Below are 20,364 nucleotides of genomic sequence, written 5' to 3' on the forward strand. Positions count from 1 at the left end.
AGAAATAACTTAAAGATTGCACAGAGGTTTTTGAGTTTGTAGTTATTGACTATAAACACCAAATCTCAGCTGTGGCAGCTGTTCCTTGTTGGGAGGAGAAAAAGTCCCTTACCTTTTTACACATTACAAAATGATTTAGTCTGTTCCTGTGTTGCTTTTTGATCAGTGCATGTCAGTGATTCTCTGATGGAAGCTGATCAGTTCAATGTGTACACCAGCCCAGATTAACATCCTATCCCAGAGCCTCATGTTTACTTGATTACATTTTCTCTGCAGTGTAGAAAATGATGACATTGGAGGTGCTCTTATTTCTGTGAAATGTAGGTATGTGTGTAAAAGGCTGCTGCAGTGTGCTAAAAAAAGTAGTAGAAATATTCATGTGCAGATATATATAGATTTATGCATCAAAATATAGACGTAGGTATGTTGTTTCTGTTTAAATAAGAGATTTCTCAACTCCCCACAGCTACAGGGAACTTGCTTTTCTGTCTTGTTTACATATAATCAGAACATAAAACATTACCGTGAAAAAGTTACAATGGTTGTTAGTTGTAAGATCAATCCTAGGACACCTAATTAAATCCAATTCATTTACTCTTCATTTTGGTTTCACTTGCCTGCCTAGATTTATGTTTAATTTTACTCTGTTTTGCAAAGCCTGCCTTTCCTCTTCCTATACTGACCTGCCTTAAGTATAAACTGCTTGATCTACTTCCAGTGTGGCCAAGTGGTTAAGGTGTTGGTCTAGTGATCCGAAGGTCGCTAGTTTGAGCGTCAGCTAAGGCAGCGTATTGTGACCTTGTGCAAGGCTCCTAACCACACTTTGCTTTGCGAAGACACGGGTGCCAAACTGTATCAGCCCTTGCCCTTCCCTTGGACAACATCGGTGGCGTGGAGAGGGGAGACTTGCAGCTTGGGCAACTGCCGGTCTCCCATACAACCCTGCCCAGGCCTGCGCCCTGGAAACCTTCCAAGGTGCAAATCCATGGTCTCACGAGACTAATGGATGCCTATATAGAATATGACAATATAGAGACATGGCTGGAAAGAGCTGTCTGTGGGGGGGGGGGGGGGTATTTCAGTCCATCCACACCTTTTATGGTAATTTTCTGGAGTAAAGCCAAGTAATTATCAAAAACTAAAAAGCAGAAAAATGTAAATGCAGGAGACCTGAAATAAAAGTACATACATATGGATATAATGGCAAACAAACGGCTGTTCATTTAAAAGTAAAGCATGGAGTTGTTTTTTTATCTTTTAGAGGGTAGTGAATCTCTGGAAGGAATAATGGAGGCCTGATCATTGGATATGCTTAAGGCAGCGATAAATAAATATTTGAAAGTTCAGGGGATTGAGGGTTATTTGGAACTGGCACAGAAGAGGAGCTGAAGCAGTGGGGCAGTATTGAACACTGGTTTAGGAATTAGGGGCTGAGTGGTCTACTCTTGCTCCCATATTTTTTGTGTTCTTGTGAAAGAACTGTTTGACAAACTTACTGGAGCTCTTTGAGGATCTGACGAGCACAGTGTATAGAGGGGAACAGATGTTCAATAAGGTGCCACATAAAAGACTTGTCCATGAGAATGCATGGAATTGGAGGTGATATATTGGATTATACTAGAGTATTGGTTAACTAATAGGAAGCAGAGAGTTAGAATACATGGGTGTTACTCTTGTTGGTAATCAGAGGTGAGCAGTGTGTCACAGGGGTCAGTGCTGGGCCTGCAACTGTTCATGATATACATTAACGATCTGGAAGAGGGGACCGAGTGTTTGCTGATGATACTAAATTGAGTGGAAAAGCAAATTATGCAGAAGCTACAGAGAGTCTGCAGAGAGATATAGATAGGTTAAGTGAGTGGGCAAGAGTCGGGCAGATGTAGTACAATGTTGATAAATGCGAGGTCATCCACTTTGGAAGGAAAGATGAAAGAGCAGATCATTACTTAAATGGTAAAAAAGATTCAACCATGCTGCTGTGCAGAGGGACGGGAGTGTTTGTGCATGAATCACAAAAGTTGATTTGCAGGTGCAGCAGGCTATCAAGAAGGCAAATAGAAAGTTGGCCTTCATTGCTAGAGGGATTGAATTTAAGAGCAGGGAGGCTATACTGCAACTGTACAGGGTACTGGTGAGGCTACACCTGGAGTACTGTGTGCAGTTCTGGTCTGCTTACTTGAGGAAGGATATACTGCTTTCGGAGACGGTGCAAAGGAGGTTCACCAGGTTAATTCAGAGATGAGAGGGTTAGACTATGAGGAGAGATTGAGTTGCCTGGGACTGTACTCACTGGAATTCAGAAGAATGAGAGGAGATCTTATAGAAACATATAAAATTATGGAAGAGATAGATAAGAAAGAGGCAGGAAAGTTGTTCCCACTGGTAGGTGAGACTAGAACTAGGGGACATAGCCTCAGGATTCGGGGGAGTAGATTTAGGATGGACATGAGGAGGAACTGCTTTTCCCAGAGAGTGGTGAATCTGTGGAACTTTCTGCTCAATGAAGCAGTGGTGGCTACCTCAGTAAATATATTTAAGACATGGATGGGTAGATTTTTGCATAGTAGGGGAATTAAGGGTTATGGGGAAAAGGCAGGAGGTGGAGCTGAGTCCATGGCTAGATCAGCCATGATCTTATTGAATGGCAGAGCAGGCTCGATGGGCCAAATGGCCTACTCCTTATGTTCTTATGAAAGCTCTGAACAAACTCAGTACATCAAGCAGCACTTTTGGGATGAGTTAGAGTTTCAAGTCAATAACTCTTTTTCAGCACCTGTAGTTCAGTTGACTTGATTTCTTTCTCTCCAGACTCCACCTGGCCTTTTAAATATTTTCTCCAATAAATTATACTTTTTAAACAAGCATTATAATTGTCCAAAACTAACTGTCCAAGGATCTGGCAAGTATTGAAGATTGCTTTGTTTCGTAGAATGACAGCCAAGGTAAATGATAATTCAAATGAAAATGTGAAAAAGTAACACAGATGTTGGAAGCATGAAATAAAAACAATAAACATTGAAATAAACGCAGCTAGTCAGACAGCATCCATGGCAAGAGGAAGGTTTTCTCTTTTGAAATTCCAAATTGACAGGTTCTGTGATGCACAGTAATCTGTCTGTCTTGTTTTCAACTATTACAAACCACAGTTCCAATTTCAAAGAAAGGTTTTACAAGAAGCTATTGATCTTGATGGCACATTAATAGCAGGCCTAGTGATTAAATGCATGCTGTGTAAGAGTCACACGGTGGGCTGTGTTACTGAGCAGACTCTGTTCAAACTGAAGATCCCTCTAGAGTTACTGTAACACGGTTAAATCTTTCTTACAGGAGGTGTGGGTACAGTAAAGCATTTCAGGATCCTGACGAAGAGAAGATGTATTACCAAAATGGACACCGTAAGTACAGGAATAATATTCGCTTCATTAAGAAGTTGACATTAGATCATGGAGAATGAGATGTCTTTTATATTGTATTATAGATTTGCTTTCTTTGACATGGGTGGAGACTATTTGACCTATAACCTCCTCCTGATTTCCTCATAGTCCATTCTCCCTCGCACGCCACATGTTCACTACACTCACAAGGAATAACTTAGAGTAGCCAGTTAAGTTAGCATCATGTTTATAAGAGGTAGGGTATGTAAAGCAACTAAATTTCACACAGGTAATCACACACATGCCAAATGAATGATCGACCGTCCAAATCATTTGGTCTGAGTACCAATGGCTAAGATAGAAAGTAATAAAAGGCAAGTCAAGAAAGGAACTGCAAGTTCTTATTCAAATACTGTCAGGATGATTTACATCTATGCAGCTTGCAGGTTGGAACTTAATTCAAACTCCCATTCCACAGGGAGAAGACACAACTACGGTGTGGCCTGAGATGTATCTCACATTTCTGGCTTTTGCTGAGTAGACCTATCCAAAGTGACATTATGGTGATGCAGACAGCGGGCAAGAGCTCTAGTTCACTTGATTCTTTTTAAATCTATGTGAAAACCAAAGAAATATTCAGTTCAATAAATCATTCAATTTAAACAGAAATAAGACATATATTTAGCAATATAAGTCAAGAAAGTGCCAAATTTATGTTCTGATTCTAATGCTTGGTTTCCTTTTAATCAGCTTATAGGATAATGGCATCCTTGATAAGTTCATCATTTTCTGACTGTCTGAGGAGATGGCAATGAGTGGACTCTTGAACCATTGCATTCCTTCTAATGAAGATCATAAGACCATAAGGGATAGTAGTGGAATTAGGCCATTCAGCCCATTGATTCTGCTCCACTATTCCATCATGGCTGATCCCGGATCCCACTCAACCCCATACACCTGCCTTCTCACTACATCTTTTGATTCCCTGACCGATTGGGAAATGATCAACTTCTGCTTTAAGAATACGCACAGACTTGGCCTCCACTGCAGAGCATTCCACAGATGCACTACTCTCTGGCTAAAGCAATTCCTCTTTACCTCTGTTCGAAAAGGGCACCCCTCAATTTTGAGGCTGTGCCCACTAGTTCTGGATACCCCCAACATAGGAAGCATCCTCTCCACATCCAACCGTTCTAGTCCTTTCAACGTTCAGTACATTTCAATGAGATCCCCATATATTCTTCTAAATTCCAGTGAGTACAGGCCCAAAGCTGCCAAACATTCATGTCAACCCTTTCATTGATGGAATAATTCTCATATACCTCCTCTGTACTCTCTCCAATGACAACAGTTTTGGGGACCAAAACTGCTGACATTACTCCAAGTGTGGCCTGCCTAGTGTCTTATAAAGGCTCAGCATTATCTCCTTAGTTTTATATTCTATCCCCCTCAAAAATAAATATCAAGTTTGCATTTGCCACCTTTACCACAGACTCAACCTGTAAATTAACCTTCTGGGATTCTTGCATGAGGACTCCTAAGTCTCTCTGCACCTCGGATGTTTGAACCTTCTTCCTATCTAGATTTTAGTCCGCACTAGTGTTCCTTTTACTAAAATGTATTGTCATACATTTCCCAACACTGTATTCCATACAACACTTTTTGCTCATTCTTCCAATTTGTTAAAATCATGTTGCAATCACATTTCTTCCTCGGCACTACCTACCCCTCCACTTATCTTCATATCCTCCACAAATTTTGCCATTAAGCCATTAATTCCATTATTCAAATCATTGACAAGCAATGTGAAAAGCATTGGTCCCAATACTGACCCTGAGGAACACCACTAGACACTGGCAGCCAACCAGAAAAAATCCCTATAATTCCCACACACTGCCTCCTGCCTGTCAGCCATTCTGCTGGCCATGCCCGTATCTTTCCTGTAACGCCACAGGATTTTATCTTGTTAAGCAGCCTCAAGTGTGGCACCTTATCAAATGCTTTCTGAAAATCCAAGTAAATGACATCCATTGCCTCTCCTTTATCCATCCTGCTTGCTACTAAATCGAAGAACTCTAATAGATTTGTCAGGCAAGATTTTCCTATACCATGCTGACCTTGATTTATTTTATCATTAGTCTCAAAGTACCCCAAAACTTCATCCTTAATAATAGACTCCAGCACTTTCCCAACCACTGACATTAGGCTAACTGGCCTTTAAATTTCCTTTCTTCTGCCTTCCTCCCTTCTTAAAAAGTGGAGTGACCTTTACAATCTTCCAGTCTTCCAGTACCGTGCCAGAATCAAGTGATTCTTGAAAGATCTTGCCCATTTCATATGTTATCTCTTCAGCAAGCTCTCACAGGACTCTGAGATGTAGTTCATCCAGTCCAGGTGACTTGGACCTTTGAGCTTCCCTAGAACTTTTTCCTTTATAATTTAATTGACGCTCACTGCTGCTCCCTGACACTCATGGATCTCAGGCACACAGATAGTGTCTTACACAGCTAAGACAGTTGCAATAGCCTTAAGTTCACCTGCCATTTCTTTTTCCCCCATTATTACCTCACCAGCATCATTGTCCAATATCAACTCTTATCTCCCTTTTTACTCTTTATATAACCAAAAACTTTTAGTAACCTGCTTTATATTATTGGCTTGTTTGCCCTTATATTTCATCTTTTACCTTCTTATAGCTTTTTTAGTTGCCTTTTGTTGGTTTTTAAAAGCTTCCCAGTCATCCAACTGCCCACTCACTTTTGCTACGTTACATGCCCTTTCCTTGTCTTTTATGCAATCTTTAACTTTTCTTGTCAGCCATGGTTCCCTACCCTCGTCACTTGAGAACTTTATTCTATCCTGCTTAACTATCCTGCGCCTTGTGAACTATTCCCAGAAACTTGAGCCATCTCTGCTCTGCCGTCATCCTCACCAGTATCCTCCTCCAATCCACCTGGGCAATCTCCTCTCTCATGTCTCTGTAATTCCCTTTATTCCATTGCGATACTGATACATGCGTGTTATGTATGCTTCTCCCTCTCAAATTGTAGTATGAATTCAATCAGATTATGATCCCTGCCTCCTAATGTTTCCTTTACATTAAGCTCCCTAATAAGGTCTGTGTTAATATACAACACCCAATCTAAGATAATTTTTCCCCGAGTAGACTCAAGCACAAGCTGCTGTAAAAAGCCATCTCATATGCATTCAACAAATTCCCTCTCTTTCAATCCAACACCAATCTGATTTTCCCAATTTCCTTGCAAATTGAATGCCCCAATTACAATTGTGTCATTACCCTTATTGCGTGCCTTTTCTAGCTCCCTTTGCAATCTCGACCCCACATCCTGGCTACTATTTGGAGGCTTATATATGATTCCCATCATGGCTTTTTTTAACTCCACCCACAAAGATTCTACATTCTCTGACCCTATGTCACCTCTTTCTAAAGATGTAATTCCATCTGAAGGTACTGGTATAGTGCTGTGGCTTACCTGAATTAATCCCACTCCTAAAATACACAATAAAGCTAATTATATGCAGGATAAGGTAGGACCGTTCGGCACTCCAACGCACTGAGCATTCATTTTCTTCACCCAGGTTCTGGAATCCTGACAAAGATACCCTAATACTCGGGCCAAGCATGACTAATTCATATCTTGCCATAATGTTTGAAATGGTGTCACAGAAACTGTTGTGCTGTTGCTTTAACAGTCAGATTCCCAGACCCAAAGATTTACGTTGACCCTCACACCTACGAAGACCCAGGTCTCGCTGTCCGAGAATTTGCCCGAGAAATAGAGGCATCGCGAATAAAAATTGAGAAAGTTATTGGTTCAGGTGAGAAATTCATTTGCTTTTCTTTCCCTTTTAGCAATGGAAATAATTATTGCAGAAGTTTCTGTGATTATCTATTCTTGGGTCATTAGACAGAATTATTTATACCCTTTACTCAGCTGTTTGGAGGATAACTGTGATGGGAGACTGAGATGAGGATAATTAGGAGCCAAGTGCCGGGACTAGAAGTGAGACACAACTGAAATGAAGACAGGGTTCTAAATGAGATGCTAGACGAGAATCCAAACTTGAGCTGAATGATTGAATACCAAACTTCAGTTCAGGTACTCTTTAAATATTAAATCTTGATGCCAAAACATTTAAAGGAGCTGCACCCCCTATCCATATTCTGGAAAGTTAGAGCATCTAAACCTCAGAAGCTGGTGTGGTTGGGTGCATGTTGTTACGAGAATAAGATGTTACGTTCCTATCCAATATTCATTTCCATGAAACTGAATATGAAGCCACTGTTGTTGACTTAGCACCAACACCCAAAGCAAATGCTCTCTGTTGGAATCCATTAGATTTGGACTGTCGCTTTCAACATTTATTTGTTATACAGGTGAATTTGGTGAAGTATGCTACGGTCGTCTGAAATTGCCAGCAAAACGAGAGATCCCTGTTGCTTTAAAAACTCTCAAAGTAGGATATACGGAAAAACAGCGGCGGGACTTCCTGAGTGAGGCCAGTATCATGGGCCAATTTGACCATCCCAACATCATCCGACTGGAAGGAGTTGTCACTCGAAGTGAGTACTGAAATGGCTGTAGTTTCAAAGATAGTTATTACTCATTTCAACAATAGCTGTACTTTACTGTAATACCTGTCCTGTTGGAAATCAATTCATTGGCAGAGAGTTTCCTAGAATTGCTCCCATTCCACACCAAAGCTGCAGCGAAGTTATAGAATCCCTCTGGAGAAACTCTGAGCGATTTCACTTAATAGATAAATACTCAGAAATATTGATATTACTTTGATCATTCATGGGACTTTGATTGTTCAGGAACTGATGATGGAACAGTGAATGATTATAACATCAAGTAATCTAGGTGAGAACAAATTTAAAACTCCTAAGTACCAAGAACCATGGCTTGGAAATTGGTTCAGGCACTGTGGTATGTTCTTGTGTGCTACATACCTAATTTCCCTGAAAGGGAACGCTTGAATGAAAGTTAGGGGCTTCATACATGTGGTGTGGAGAATACTAGGTGTGCAATAGCAGCCAATTCATTGTTCAGTGGTCTACCTGAGATTTTTCACTTGGTATGAACTGTTCACTTGTGGGAGTCCCAGATGCTGGAGGGGTTGGCTTCTGAGGACTCCCTGCACAGGTCCAATCTCAGAACTAGAAACCAAACCAATACATCCTCCTTAAGTGATATATTTACTTGCTTCTCTTCACTCCCTAGCTTCAGTGATAGAGCACACCCTGACAGCCAACAATATCATTGCCCTCACTAAATCTCGACTCCACACACTGGTCACAAGATCCAGCTCAAACCAGCAACTACACCGACTGCTGACAGAGTTCGGTCTTGATGTCAGCTGCTGCCGGTGTGATGTTTACACGTTCTCCCTCCAGTTTCCTCCCTCATCCCAAAGACATGCTGCTTAGTCAGTCAGTTGACCTCTGTGAATTGCTGCTAGTGTGTCAGTGATTGTAGGCAAATGATAAGATGGAGGAGTGGTAAAATGGTTTCAGTCTAATATCAGTGTAAATGGGTGTTTGATAGTCAGCACAGATTTACTAGCCTAAGAGCCTGTTTCTTTGTTGTAGAACTCAGGGCTGATCAAAGATCCCTTCCTCAGCATCCACATCAGCCTCAAGGCCGAAATGATGGTTACAGCCCATGTCAGCAGCAAGGCACAACAGCTGACCCTCTTCACAATCCCTCTACTCACTCACTCACTCACTCACTCAGCAAGCCACAACAGCTGACCCTCTTCACAATCCCTCTACTCACTCACTCACTCACTCACTCAGCAAGCCACAACAGCTGACCCTCTTCACAATCCCTCTACTCACTCACTCACTCAGCAAGCCACAACAGCTGACCCTCTTCACAATCCCTCTACTCACTCACTCACTCACTCACTCAGCAAGCCACAACAGCTGACCCTCTTCACAATCCCTCTACTCACTCACTCACTCAGCAAGCCACAACAGCTGACCCTCTTCACAATCCCTCTACTCACTCACTCACTCACTCACTCAGCAAGCCACAACAGCTGACCCTCTTCACAATCCCTCTACTCACTCACTCACTCACTCACTCAGCAAGCCACAACAGCTGACCCTCTTCACAATCCCTCTACTCACTCACTCACTCACTCACTCAGCAAGCCACAACAGCTGACCCTCTTCACAATCCCTCTACTCACTCACTCACTCAGCAAGCCACAACAGCTGACCCTCTTCACAATCCCTCTACTCACTCACTCACTCACTCACTCACTCAGCAAGCCACAACAGCTGACCCTCTTCACAATCCCTCTACTCACTCACTCACTCAGCAAGCCACAACAGCTGACCCTCTTCACAATCCCTCTACTCACTCACTCACTCACTCACTCAGCAAGCCACAACAGCTGACCCTCTTCACAATCCCTCTACTCACTCACTCACTCAGCAAGCCACAACAGCTGACCCTCTTCACAATCCCTCTACTCACTCACTCACTCACTCTACTCACTCATCTGGACTTCCCCTCTCCAGCTGCATCCCACCAAGCCCTTTCAGTTTTGTTTGTACATTTCACAGTGGTAGAAAGCTTTGCTGGGGAAGGGTAATACACAAGGCCTGTGTGCCACTGAATGTCATCATGCTGCGCCCACGGACAAACTGAGAGCCCACTGCATCGGCACTGCCTAACACACCTTGGCAAGTACAGGCGTCAATGCCCAGTACACTATTTCCCATTACAGTCACTGACTCAAGAATGGTGGGGGAGGTGGGGCGGGGTATTGATGAGATGAGACTTGTTATACAGTGGAGTGATATGATCCATTATGCAGATTCAATGGAGAGTTGAGAAAGGAATGATATACGGTAAATTATGGGAAAAAGGTGGGAGGAGGCCCAAGCTGCTTGCTTCTTTCAATGACCCAGCAGAGACCTCTGAACGTTCTCCTTTCAGGTGTATCCAAGACCTGAACGGGCTTGATTTGACCAATGACTATTGATCATAAGGTTCTCGACACTGGGAAATGTTTGTTTAAGAGAATTTAGTATTGGATCCGTATATTCTCTTGTCCCTCTCCAGGCATAGTGGCCCAGCAAGTCTTCACAGGAGCCACCAATGCTCCTAACATAACCGGCGGTCAGACCTGTCAATACTTTGAATCCTTCTAAATGTTTCTGGTATTCAGAAAATGTTTCAATCTAACAATGGAGAATTTCTTAAAATTACTAAAATCCAAGAGACAGAAACTGAATAAAAATGCAAAAGAAGTTTTGAACAATTAAAATCATTTAACTAAACTTAGTTAATCGAGAAAGTAATCCCCAAAGACCTAAAGCGGAACAATGCACTCTTCATCTTTTGCCTCACACCTGAAGTTGCGGAGCCATTCCTGCTGGGTCCCATTTGCAGACTTTCCACCAGCACCACAGGTTGGCCCTCTTTGGGTCTCCATGGGCAGTTCCAACACAATTTGGTGAAAAGGAATCATAACGTCCTAGAATTGTGTGAGAATCCTGACCTTGATGCCACAGGCAATTGCCCACAGTCTCCTACCAAATCCCTGGCATTCCCACACAGACTTCAGTCCAATACTTCACCTTGTGGGGAAAAAAATAAAAAACTGCAGGTGTAAAAATATAAAATAAAATCAAAGAATACTGAAAACACTCAGCAGGTAAGGAGCATTTGTGGATAAAGGAACAGTGTCAATGTCTATGGTTAGAGTATCTTTATCAATTCTGATAAAGAGTCTCCAGCTGGAAACATGAGCCGTTTCATTTTGTGCAGTTGCTGCCTAATCTGCAGAGATTTCCCAGTATGTTTTGTTTCAATAATTTTGTCTCCTTGACTGCACTGAATCTGCCTACGATGCATGTTAGAATTAGGGCAAGGATTCTTAGGGAGGGGGTGCTTAAAACGAGAGGCCATAAGATTTAAGATGGAGATATTTAAAAGGTACATCAGTAGCAGCTTCTTCATGCAAACTGGTGTATATTTGTATGAGCTGCCAGACATGGTGGTTGAGGTGGCTGCCTGAAGAGCTATCTAGATAAGTACATGGATCAGAGAGGTTTCAGAGGACCGTGGGCCAAACATGGGTAGATGGGATGAACTTGCTAGCATGTTGAGTTGGGCCTGAAGGGCCTATTTCCTAATTGCCTGCTGTGTGACTGTAACTGATTGTAATTTATTTACTTATTCAAATACAGTGTGGATGACACCTCCCCGCAATCCCCCAATTTAATCCCAGCCTAATCACAGGACAGTTTACAATGGCCTATTAAACTGCCAGCCGGCGTGTCTTTGGACTGTGGGTGGAAACTGGAGCATCTGGAGGAAACCCATGCATTGGTGGGGAGAACATACACATTCCTTGCAAGCAGTGGTGGGAACTGAAGCCAGGTTACTGGCAGTGTAAAGTGTTGTGCTAACCATGGTGACACCATACCGCCCTATGTAATAGTGGAAATAAGAAACCCAGCATGCTTAAAATGTGCTTGTAGTTGTCATCTAAAATCAGAAAGCTTAACTGCCTATGATGAACTTCAGCTATTCACCCTTACCATGCAACCTGCTCTATTACCTCCTTTCTAAATACCTTTCAGAAACAGCAGATCATCATTCACACTCACCGTTTCTTTTTGTAATTAAACATTGAAAACTATTTGTCTCTGAGCCATTTCAGTCTAATTTGTCCAGCATGTGATTCAGTCTGCCTGCAGTCACATTTCAAGGAGTTAAAAATGCTCAAATGAGTTTTCCCATTCCCAACAAATTCTTAGAATTATTGGTGTCCCAGAGACCTGGAGTTATCTGGCAGGGAAACAGGCCCTTTGCCCCATCTTGTACGTGTCAAATGAGTCACCTAACTGATCGAGCCAAACCCTATTTTCCTGTCTTTTGCCAAAATCCCTCTATCCAGGTTTACCAGTATGTCTGAACATTGCAGTTTTACCTGCCTCAATCATTTTGACAACACACGTCACCCCCTGTGTAAAAAAGTTACCCCTTAGTTCCCATCGAAATCTTCCCTCTTTCAATATGCCGTCGGGTATTGGACTCTCACACCCTGGGGAAAACACTTTAGCTATTCACCTCATCTTTGCCTCTCGTGATTTTATAGACCTGTATGGGGCCAATTCTCAGACCCTACACTTCAGGGAAAATTACCCCAGCCCATCCACACAAAATATTCAGTCCCAGTAACAGCATAAATACAAGGCGTTCTGCAGAACTCATCAGTCCGGCAGAAGGGAATAAGCCATCAACATTTCAGGCAACAAACTTCATCAGTTCCTGTTGCCTGATTTGCTGAGTTCCTCCAGTGTTTTGTATATAGCCTTAATACTGATTTGCTCTGGAATAAAGATTTGCTCTAAATCTGTCTTTTCCTCTTAAAACATCAAGGTGGTTCTCAGTACAATGTGTCCAGACCTGAGGCAGGACCCGTTCTCCCAATGTCTGACCCAATTGCTGGTTAAGATTTAGGACTTGACCTAGTCTATGGTCCTTCATCCTTCATGTTGAAAACAGTCATACACTTAATTGCAAATAAATTGGCATCACTTAATTCCATAAAATAACATTTGTATCGATTCCACACAAAATCAGTCATTAATGAAATGCAATTGATATGCTTTCAATAGCTGTGATTGCAGCACTCATTCATTTAATGGGTACCATTTCCTCAATTTAAGTCCCAAAATGGTGCTGGAGAGACTTGGCGACATTTAGTTGGCAACAAACAAAATGACTAACTATTTGATTAAAAAAACTTTTTCTGGAGTACGATTATTGCGAACCGCAGCCTGTAATTTCGGTCTGGGAGCAGTGCTTTTCACCGCCGGTACTGCACAACCTGGCGTTTTTGCGGTATCCGGAGTGCAGGGACAGCCATGGTGGCCACTGCTAGATGGACGTAGGGCTGGACTGAAACTTCAGGCTGGATTGAAGTGACAGGTTCAGGCCCCGAGAGCAAAAAAGTGAACTGATGCTTGGCTGATTTAAGAACTGAGCCAGATTAAGAGATTAAAGCATTAAGGCCAAGGACAGAGAATGAACACAGCTGACAGGTTCCTGTACCAACTTCACTTGCTTCAGCGCTGGGCTGACTTTTGGACTCCAGGACTGACTGCATCACCAAACTGATTCCGGCTGTGGACTCTCTTTCGGCAACTCTTCGGTTCATTTGTTTACTCTTTTTATTGTTTGCGTTACTTGTCCTTTTCTTGCATATTGGATGTTTGACCGTCTTTCTGCTGTGGGTTTACTTGTGGATTCTGTTGTGTATCTTTGTTTTGTGGCTGCCTGCAAGAAAATGAATCTCAAGCTGGTATGGAGTATATATACTTTGAAAATAAATATACTTTCAGCTTTTGATAAGACCTAATCAAACTTTGTTGTGCAACAAATATGTCTATGCTGCTCAAAGCTAAAGGGTCTGACTTGAATGCATAATGGGTCAATTAGTCAAAGCACAAATGAAATACTCATCATTGGATGGCCTCCTTTTACTTAAACAGCTTAGTCAGTCTGGAGATTGCAAACTTGTTCACTTCTTGTGAATGAAATGCAGTGTGTTGTTCCCATGAAATTAATGGATGGATGGCAAGGCTATCGATCTAAGTCTGCACATCAATGTCATTGTATCTTTGGTTACTGAGTTTGGAGCTCCACTTAGTAAAGCACATGCCATGATGTGACCAGCCTGGTTTTAGTTGTATACATTTTGAACCTAATAGTGAATAGAAGGTAACTTTGGATTGATGTAAGGTGATATATAAAATCCCTTCTCATTGCTCTTTCTTATATGATTGTATTCACCCGCTGTATCCATCCCACTCTGAACCAACACTGGACAAACTATCCTGCAACTAATTCTGACCTGACTCACTGCCCTCTAAAGGACAGCAACCCCAGCCTCAGTGCCAATCCTCCCTCAAATAACATCATGGCCCACCAGTCACTCTATTCTCCCTACCTAATCCTGTTTCTTTTCCACTCTATTTGTCCCAAAAGTGGCGCATACACACACACACACACACGCACACACACACACACGCGCACACACACACGCACACACGCACACACACACACACACACACACACACACACACACACACACACACACACACACACACACACACACACACATACACACACACTATGTGGGCTATGAAGCATTACGAAAGGCATTAAGTTATGTGGTCCCTGATGCTGATCTCAACATAAAAGAGGAGCTATTGGATTCCTGGTGCTTAACTGATCCGCATATCTGTTTGAAATTTAACACCAACTGGAGAAAAATGTCTGACTTCAGGTTTAATCTTCCTCTGATTTTCCATCTGACTTCAGGAACTGTTAACCTGTTGCCAGCCAGCATTTTGCAGAATTGTTTTTCCATCACTTTAGTTAATTGCTTCTCAGCTCAGGAGGAATGATCCACCCTTTCAGGCTTATGATGTTCTAATAACTTTACAGCAAAGTTCAGCATTCCTCTGGAATCTCCTCATGTTCTTTTTGTTAAATGGTCATAGTGTTGGCTTAGGTGGCAACATCATCATTTATTGAATGGATATTATTAGCCCTTCCTGTTCAACTGCTGTGTTTGATGTGCTGAAGGAACAGTCACAGCAAGCCTGGCAAGAAATGCGAGGACACATAAACAGACCTACAGAACCTGGTCCCTCTTTGAAACTCATTGCCCCCACTTACACCTGCTTAAGCATCACGAGAAAAAAAATTAGACTATGATAAATGTGTCAATGTTTACCTCATTGCCCATAGTCCATCTTTTCATTTTCCATTGTTGCCTCTTCATTTTTAAATTCAGTTCCACAACTTTCCTCCATTTCTCTGTGCTTCCCAAACTGCAATCCTTTTTATGTACCTCGATTTTCCTTTGCATCTCCAGGATCTGAGACAGTATGCTGCACAATATTTGCACACTTTGCTAAATATTTCTTTTTCAGGGTTACTCTTCTCCCTTGCAAATTGGATTTTAAATACCAGAGTGGATAACTTAACTCAACTTCACTTGGCCCAACACTGAACTATTTACATAACCAAAGGACTCTGCACCTCATCTTCTTGATGTTTATTGCTTATTTATTTACCATTATTGGCTTTAGTGGATTGGTCGTTTGTCCATCCTGTTGGGTGTGGTCTTTCACCGATTCTATTGTTTTTCTTGGATTTACTGTGTATGCCTGCAAGAAAACACATCTCAGGTATGGTGACAATTTGGCATATATGTACTTGGATAAAAAATTTATTTTGAACAGTTTAAGTCTCTGTCCCTCGGGGAAAGGGGCCAGCCATCTCCCTCTCTGGGCTAGCAGTTCACAACTATATTGACATCATGTTCTCTGGTTCACCTCCTCAAACCCTAGCAAAATAGTTCAAGGTCACCCAACAGTATAAACCAGCCTCTTTAATTGTGGAACATCTGAAAAGCAGAAGTGCATACATCAGGCTGCTCCTTATCGACTACAGCTCACCGTTCAATACCATCATCCCCTCAAAACTAACCAATAAGCTTCAAGACCTTGGCCTCAATGCTTCCTTTTGCAATTGGATCCTCGATTTCTTCACTTGAAGACCCAAGTCAGTTTGGATTAGCAACAATATCTCCTCCACAATCTCCCTCAGCACAAGTGCACCACAAGGCTGTGCTTAGCCCCCTGTTGTTCTCACTTTATTCTTACGACTGTGAGGCCAAGCACAGCTCCAAAGCCATATTTAAGTTTGCTGATGACACCACTATTGTTGGCCAAATCTAAGGTGGTGACGATTCAGCATATCGATTGAAAATCTGGCTGAGTGGTGCCACAACAGCTATCTCTCACCCAGTGTCAGCAAGACCAAGAAGCTGATTATTGGCTTCACATGGAGGAAATGGGAGGTCCATGAACTAGTTCACTTTGATAATAAAGTTACTTTTAACTTTAATCCAGCTGTTGTTCCTGGGAAATGTTGATGAATGTTCTTCAAGTTTAAGAAGTCTTTATCTGTTCCTTTTCCGATATCCAGAATCAACTCTGATCATTGAAATCCCTGCTATGCATTTGGCGGAATACATATGTCAATTATATTCCATATCTTGTTCAAGACCTTAACACATGCTGTTTTACACTTTGATTGAATGGAATACACTGCAGTTCTGCTCACTAACATCCCAGATTGTATGTTAAATTCTCCTTAATCTTTCCCACCGACTTAGTTATATCCAAGTAGTGTTGCCCAGCAGCTGTTCCTAACACAGGAGCCCCGCCTAGCTACAAAGGTCATGGAAAGTTCTGAAACTGTGTGATGCGTCTGCATGACCCAAACTTTGCAGCAGAAAACCAGTGGGGATTCAACATTGCCTAATTGATAGCAACATGATCTCAGGTTCAGGGCATCTGATTTGTAAAGGGATTTACAACCCAGTCATCCAGATACTCAGGCACAACCTCAGACTTTTATCTGGTGACAGGAGAAGAAGCCAAAAGGAGAAGGAAGAAGTGGTTTCTGAGTATTTATGGAATCCTCTGCTTTCATTTTTTCCTTCTGTTTTACCCTGTCTGATGTATCACCACTGCAGAATAAGTCTGTCCAGGATAATGCAATACCATGCTTGACTCCCTGACTCTCTTATTTGCAGGTAAGCCAGTGATGATAGTTACAGACTACATGGAGAATGGGTCACTGGATTCATTTTTGAGGGTAAGCTGATTGTAGGATTAATATTTTTCATTTTAGACAATATAGCTTCTAAACACCTGTTTGCTTCATTTGCTCTGCTGAATATCTGAGATGGGCAGCTTCAGAGATCACTGCTTTTTGGAACTAAATTAAAAGTAAAGAGAGTATTTCAAATGAGTAAAAAATCAATTTTCTGACTGATTCAATTATTTTACAGATTTCTCTCCTCATTATAAATAAGTTTACTTCTTCAGTGAGTTTATTTAATGGAGCATTCAAGTGAAGTAGCCCTATATTTCATAACAGTCACGCTTAAATCTTTTGTTCTAAATTAGGTTTTACAAACACTGCCATTTATAATGTGACTGTAGATCAGAAGTTATGCACATAGTTCAAAATGTGTCTCAAATTTTATTTTAAAACTAAATTTAACTATACCGGCAAAGGATCAAACCCTGGAAATAATACCAAATAGCATTACATTTCTGTCCACTCACACTCAAAGTCAAATGAAAATGTCAGTGGAAGGAAAAGTGAAATCTAGACATCCCGCAGAAATGTTATATTCAGTGGTAATAAGAACATGTTATTAAATTATGATTTATATATTTTGCTGTGCTTTCAGCCAACACCTCATAAATACACAATATTGAACTTGCAATGGTATTTTCGTTTCATTCATGCAGAATTTAATTACAAGAAAATGTACTTTGTGTGACTGATTACTGTGCGTTTATTCCCACTTTGCTATGCATTGTTTCCTTTGTGAAATACTGTGCCTGTGCATCTGCCACCAGTGAATGGGACAGGATAGTCATGGCCATGGCCATTACACCCAGCCGGGCATCCAGGGGAAGCTGACAGGCTTCAAAAGAGCCAGGCATTATTTCCGCTACAGTCCTGTGAATAGACCAGAACTAGTTAGATCTGAATGGGAGACACAAAAGTCAGCAGTTGCTGGAATCCAGATCCACAATAAGACATTGGAAGAACCCAGTGGGTCATGCAGCATCTGTGGAGGGAAATATTCTTCTGGACCATGGATCTGAGCTGGATCACCTGTATAAAAGCTCATTCTCTTGGACCTGTGAGCATTGTTAACAGGGAAACAGATAAAAGAGCTTAACACCCCACCGGTGTTCTTCAACCTTTCTTCAAAAACCTTCCCAGCCATTCTATAGTGTCATGAGCGGTATGAGCCTTTAACTGTCCTGTGTCATTGTCATCCTCCTGGCAAAAAACAGTGAGTAGAGCTGCTGCCTTACAGTGCCAGAGACCCACGTTCAGTTCTGATCCTTACTTCCATCTATGTGGAGTGTCAATGTTTTCCATGTGTCCGGGTGCTCCCGTTTACCCCCGCATCCCAAAGGCATGCGTTACTTATCCCCTGTAAATTGCCACTTGCGGGTAGATGAAAGGTGGAGTCTGGCACTGCTGATGGCAAAATGGTGAAATAAGGAAAATTCATTCCACTGTCTCAGGAAGGGCCAGGTACTCTTTAAGCCTGTTTAAGGTTTCTGCCTCAACCATCCTCCTAGACAGTGAACTCTAGAAACGCCACCTTTGCGTGGAAAAATATCTTGCTTCCTTTTCCCTCTTGTTGAATCTCTGCCCTCTGACTTTCGCAATCACGTCTTTCCTGTTGGTGAGTAGGAACTTGGTACTCAAACTGTGGCCTAACCACGACTGTATAGAATGTAGTTATATAACCTTACCTAGTAATAGAAAGCATCGATAATACATTTCAATTATCTGTTAACCGGTCCTAATATTTGTAAGGATCTGTAAATATATGCTCCTAGGTCCTTTTATTCAATCCAACATCTTAATATTTTGTTTATTGTATATTCATTTGAGCACTTCTCATATTCTTTGGATTAAATGGAATTTAATACATAATTTAAACATTTATTTCTTGAATTAAATTCAATTTCCATATATACTTCCTGTCTATTAAGTTCTCTCGGGCCACCAAGCCCCAGCTTTGTGAAGTGGGAAGAAATGCAGGGTCCCAGGAGAAACTGTCGTAATCACAGGGTGGGTATGTAGTATTCACACAGACTGAGCTGGAGGTCAGGCCAGAACCTGGGTTCTGGAACTAGGAGGCAGTGGCTCTACTGTAACCTGGAGATTGACCATCCGCCTGTTGACAAAGACCATCGGTGTCAGGGTGAATCAATAACTTGTACCTCTGCATATTGTAACAACTTGGGAGAAATACTTTCCCAGGCCAGGTTTAACGTTTTCCATTTGAAATACTTAATAACATTTCTGTTCCATTTATGAAGGGGAACTTTGTAGTTCGGAAGAGAGTGATTGATACTGTCTCTGTTCCTGTAGAAACATGATGGACAATTTACAGTGATCCAGCTGGTTGGAATGCTGCGTGGCATTGCTGCGGGAATGAAATACCTGTCTGACCTGGGATACATCCACAGGGACCTTGCGGCTCGAAACATCCTGGTGAACAGCAACTTGGTGTGTAAAGTGTCGGACTTTGGCTTGTCCCGAATTTTAGAAGATGATCCAGATGCAGCCTACACCACCACGGTACGGATTGGAATTTTAATCAGTCATAAGTTGGCAGGGATAATGCTGTTTACAACTACTGTGACAGGACAAATGACAGCAGTGCAGATGAGAACAGTGCAGTGGCATGGACAGAGTGGATACAGTCTTGTGAGAAGGGTAGAATGTGAGAATGGACAGAATGGATATGGTCTTTGTGAGAAGGGAATGGACAGAGTGGATACAGTCTTGTGAGAAGAGTAGAATGTGGGAATGGACAGAATGGATACAGTCTTTGTGAGAAGGGAATGGACAAATTGGATACAGTCTTTGTGAGAAGGGTAGAATGTGGGAATGGACAGAATGGATACAGTCTTTGTGAGAAGGGAATGGACAAATTGGATACAGTCTTTGTGAGAAGGGTAGAACGTGGGAATGGACAGAATGGATACAGTCTTTGTGAGAAGGGTAGAATGCGGGAATGGACAGAATGGATACAGTCTTTGTGAGAAGGGTAGAATGTGGGAATGGACAGAATGGATATAGTCCTTGTAGAAGTATATAGTGGTTAAGAAAATGAGAGGAAAGAATATGTCCTGGGGTTAAGGTAGAGGGGTCAGGAGTATGGTTACAACTGTAACTGGTTTTGTGTTGGTTTATTATTGTTCCATGTTCAGAGATACAGTGAAAAGCTTGTTTCGCTCATTGTTCATATAGATCAAACCATTACACAATGCTTTGAAGCAGAACAAGGTAAAATGCAGAGTGTAAGTGTA

At 41.8% G+C, this 20,364-nt stretch overlaps 1 protein-coding gene across 2 annotated transcripts in view; it reads left to right on the forward strand.

Moving 5' to 3' along the window:
• epha8 (eph receptor A8) overlaps positions 1 to 20,364 on the forward strand; it is a 627,227-nt gene that overhangs the window by 511,854 nt on the left and 95,009 nt on the right. Inside the window, exons 7-12 of one of the 2 annotated variants that reach the window (XM_059951705.1) lie at positions 1,688 to 1,696; positions 3,328 to 3,395; positions 7,089 to 7,214; positions 7,774 to 7,959; positions 17,040 to 17,101; positions 19,421 to 19,630. In XM_059951705.1, the coding sequence (XP_059807688.1) occupies positions 1,688 to 1,696; positions 3,328 to 3,395; positions 7,089 to 7,214; positions 7,774 to 7,959; positions 17,040 to 17,101; positions 19,421 to 19,630 (661 nt within the window). The remainder of the gene's footprint in view (positions 1 to 1,687; positions 1,697 to 3,327; positions 3,396 to 7,088; positions 7,215 to 7,773; positions 7,960 to 17,039; positions 17,102 to 19,420; positions 19,631 to 20,364) is intronic. The other variant, XM_059951704.1, reaches the window with a different exon arrangement.

This window comes from Hypanus sabinus, chromosome 27 (genome assembly GCF_030144855.1).
Source record: "Hypanus sabinus isolate sHypSab1 chromosome 27, sHypSab1.hap1, whole genome shotgun sequence".
NCBI lineage: Eukaryota > Metazoa > Chordata > Chondrichthyes > Myliobatiformes > Dasyatidae > Hypanus > Hypanus sabinus.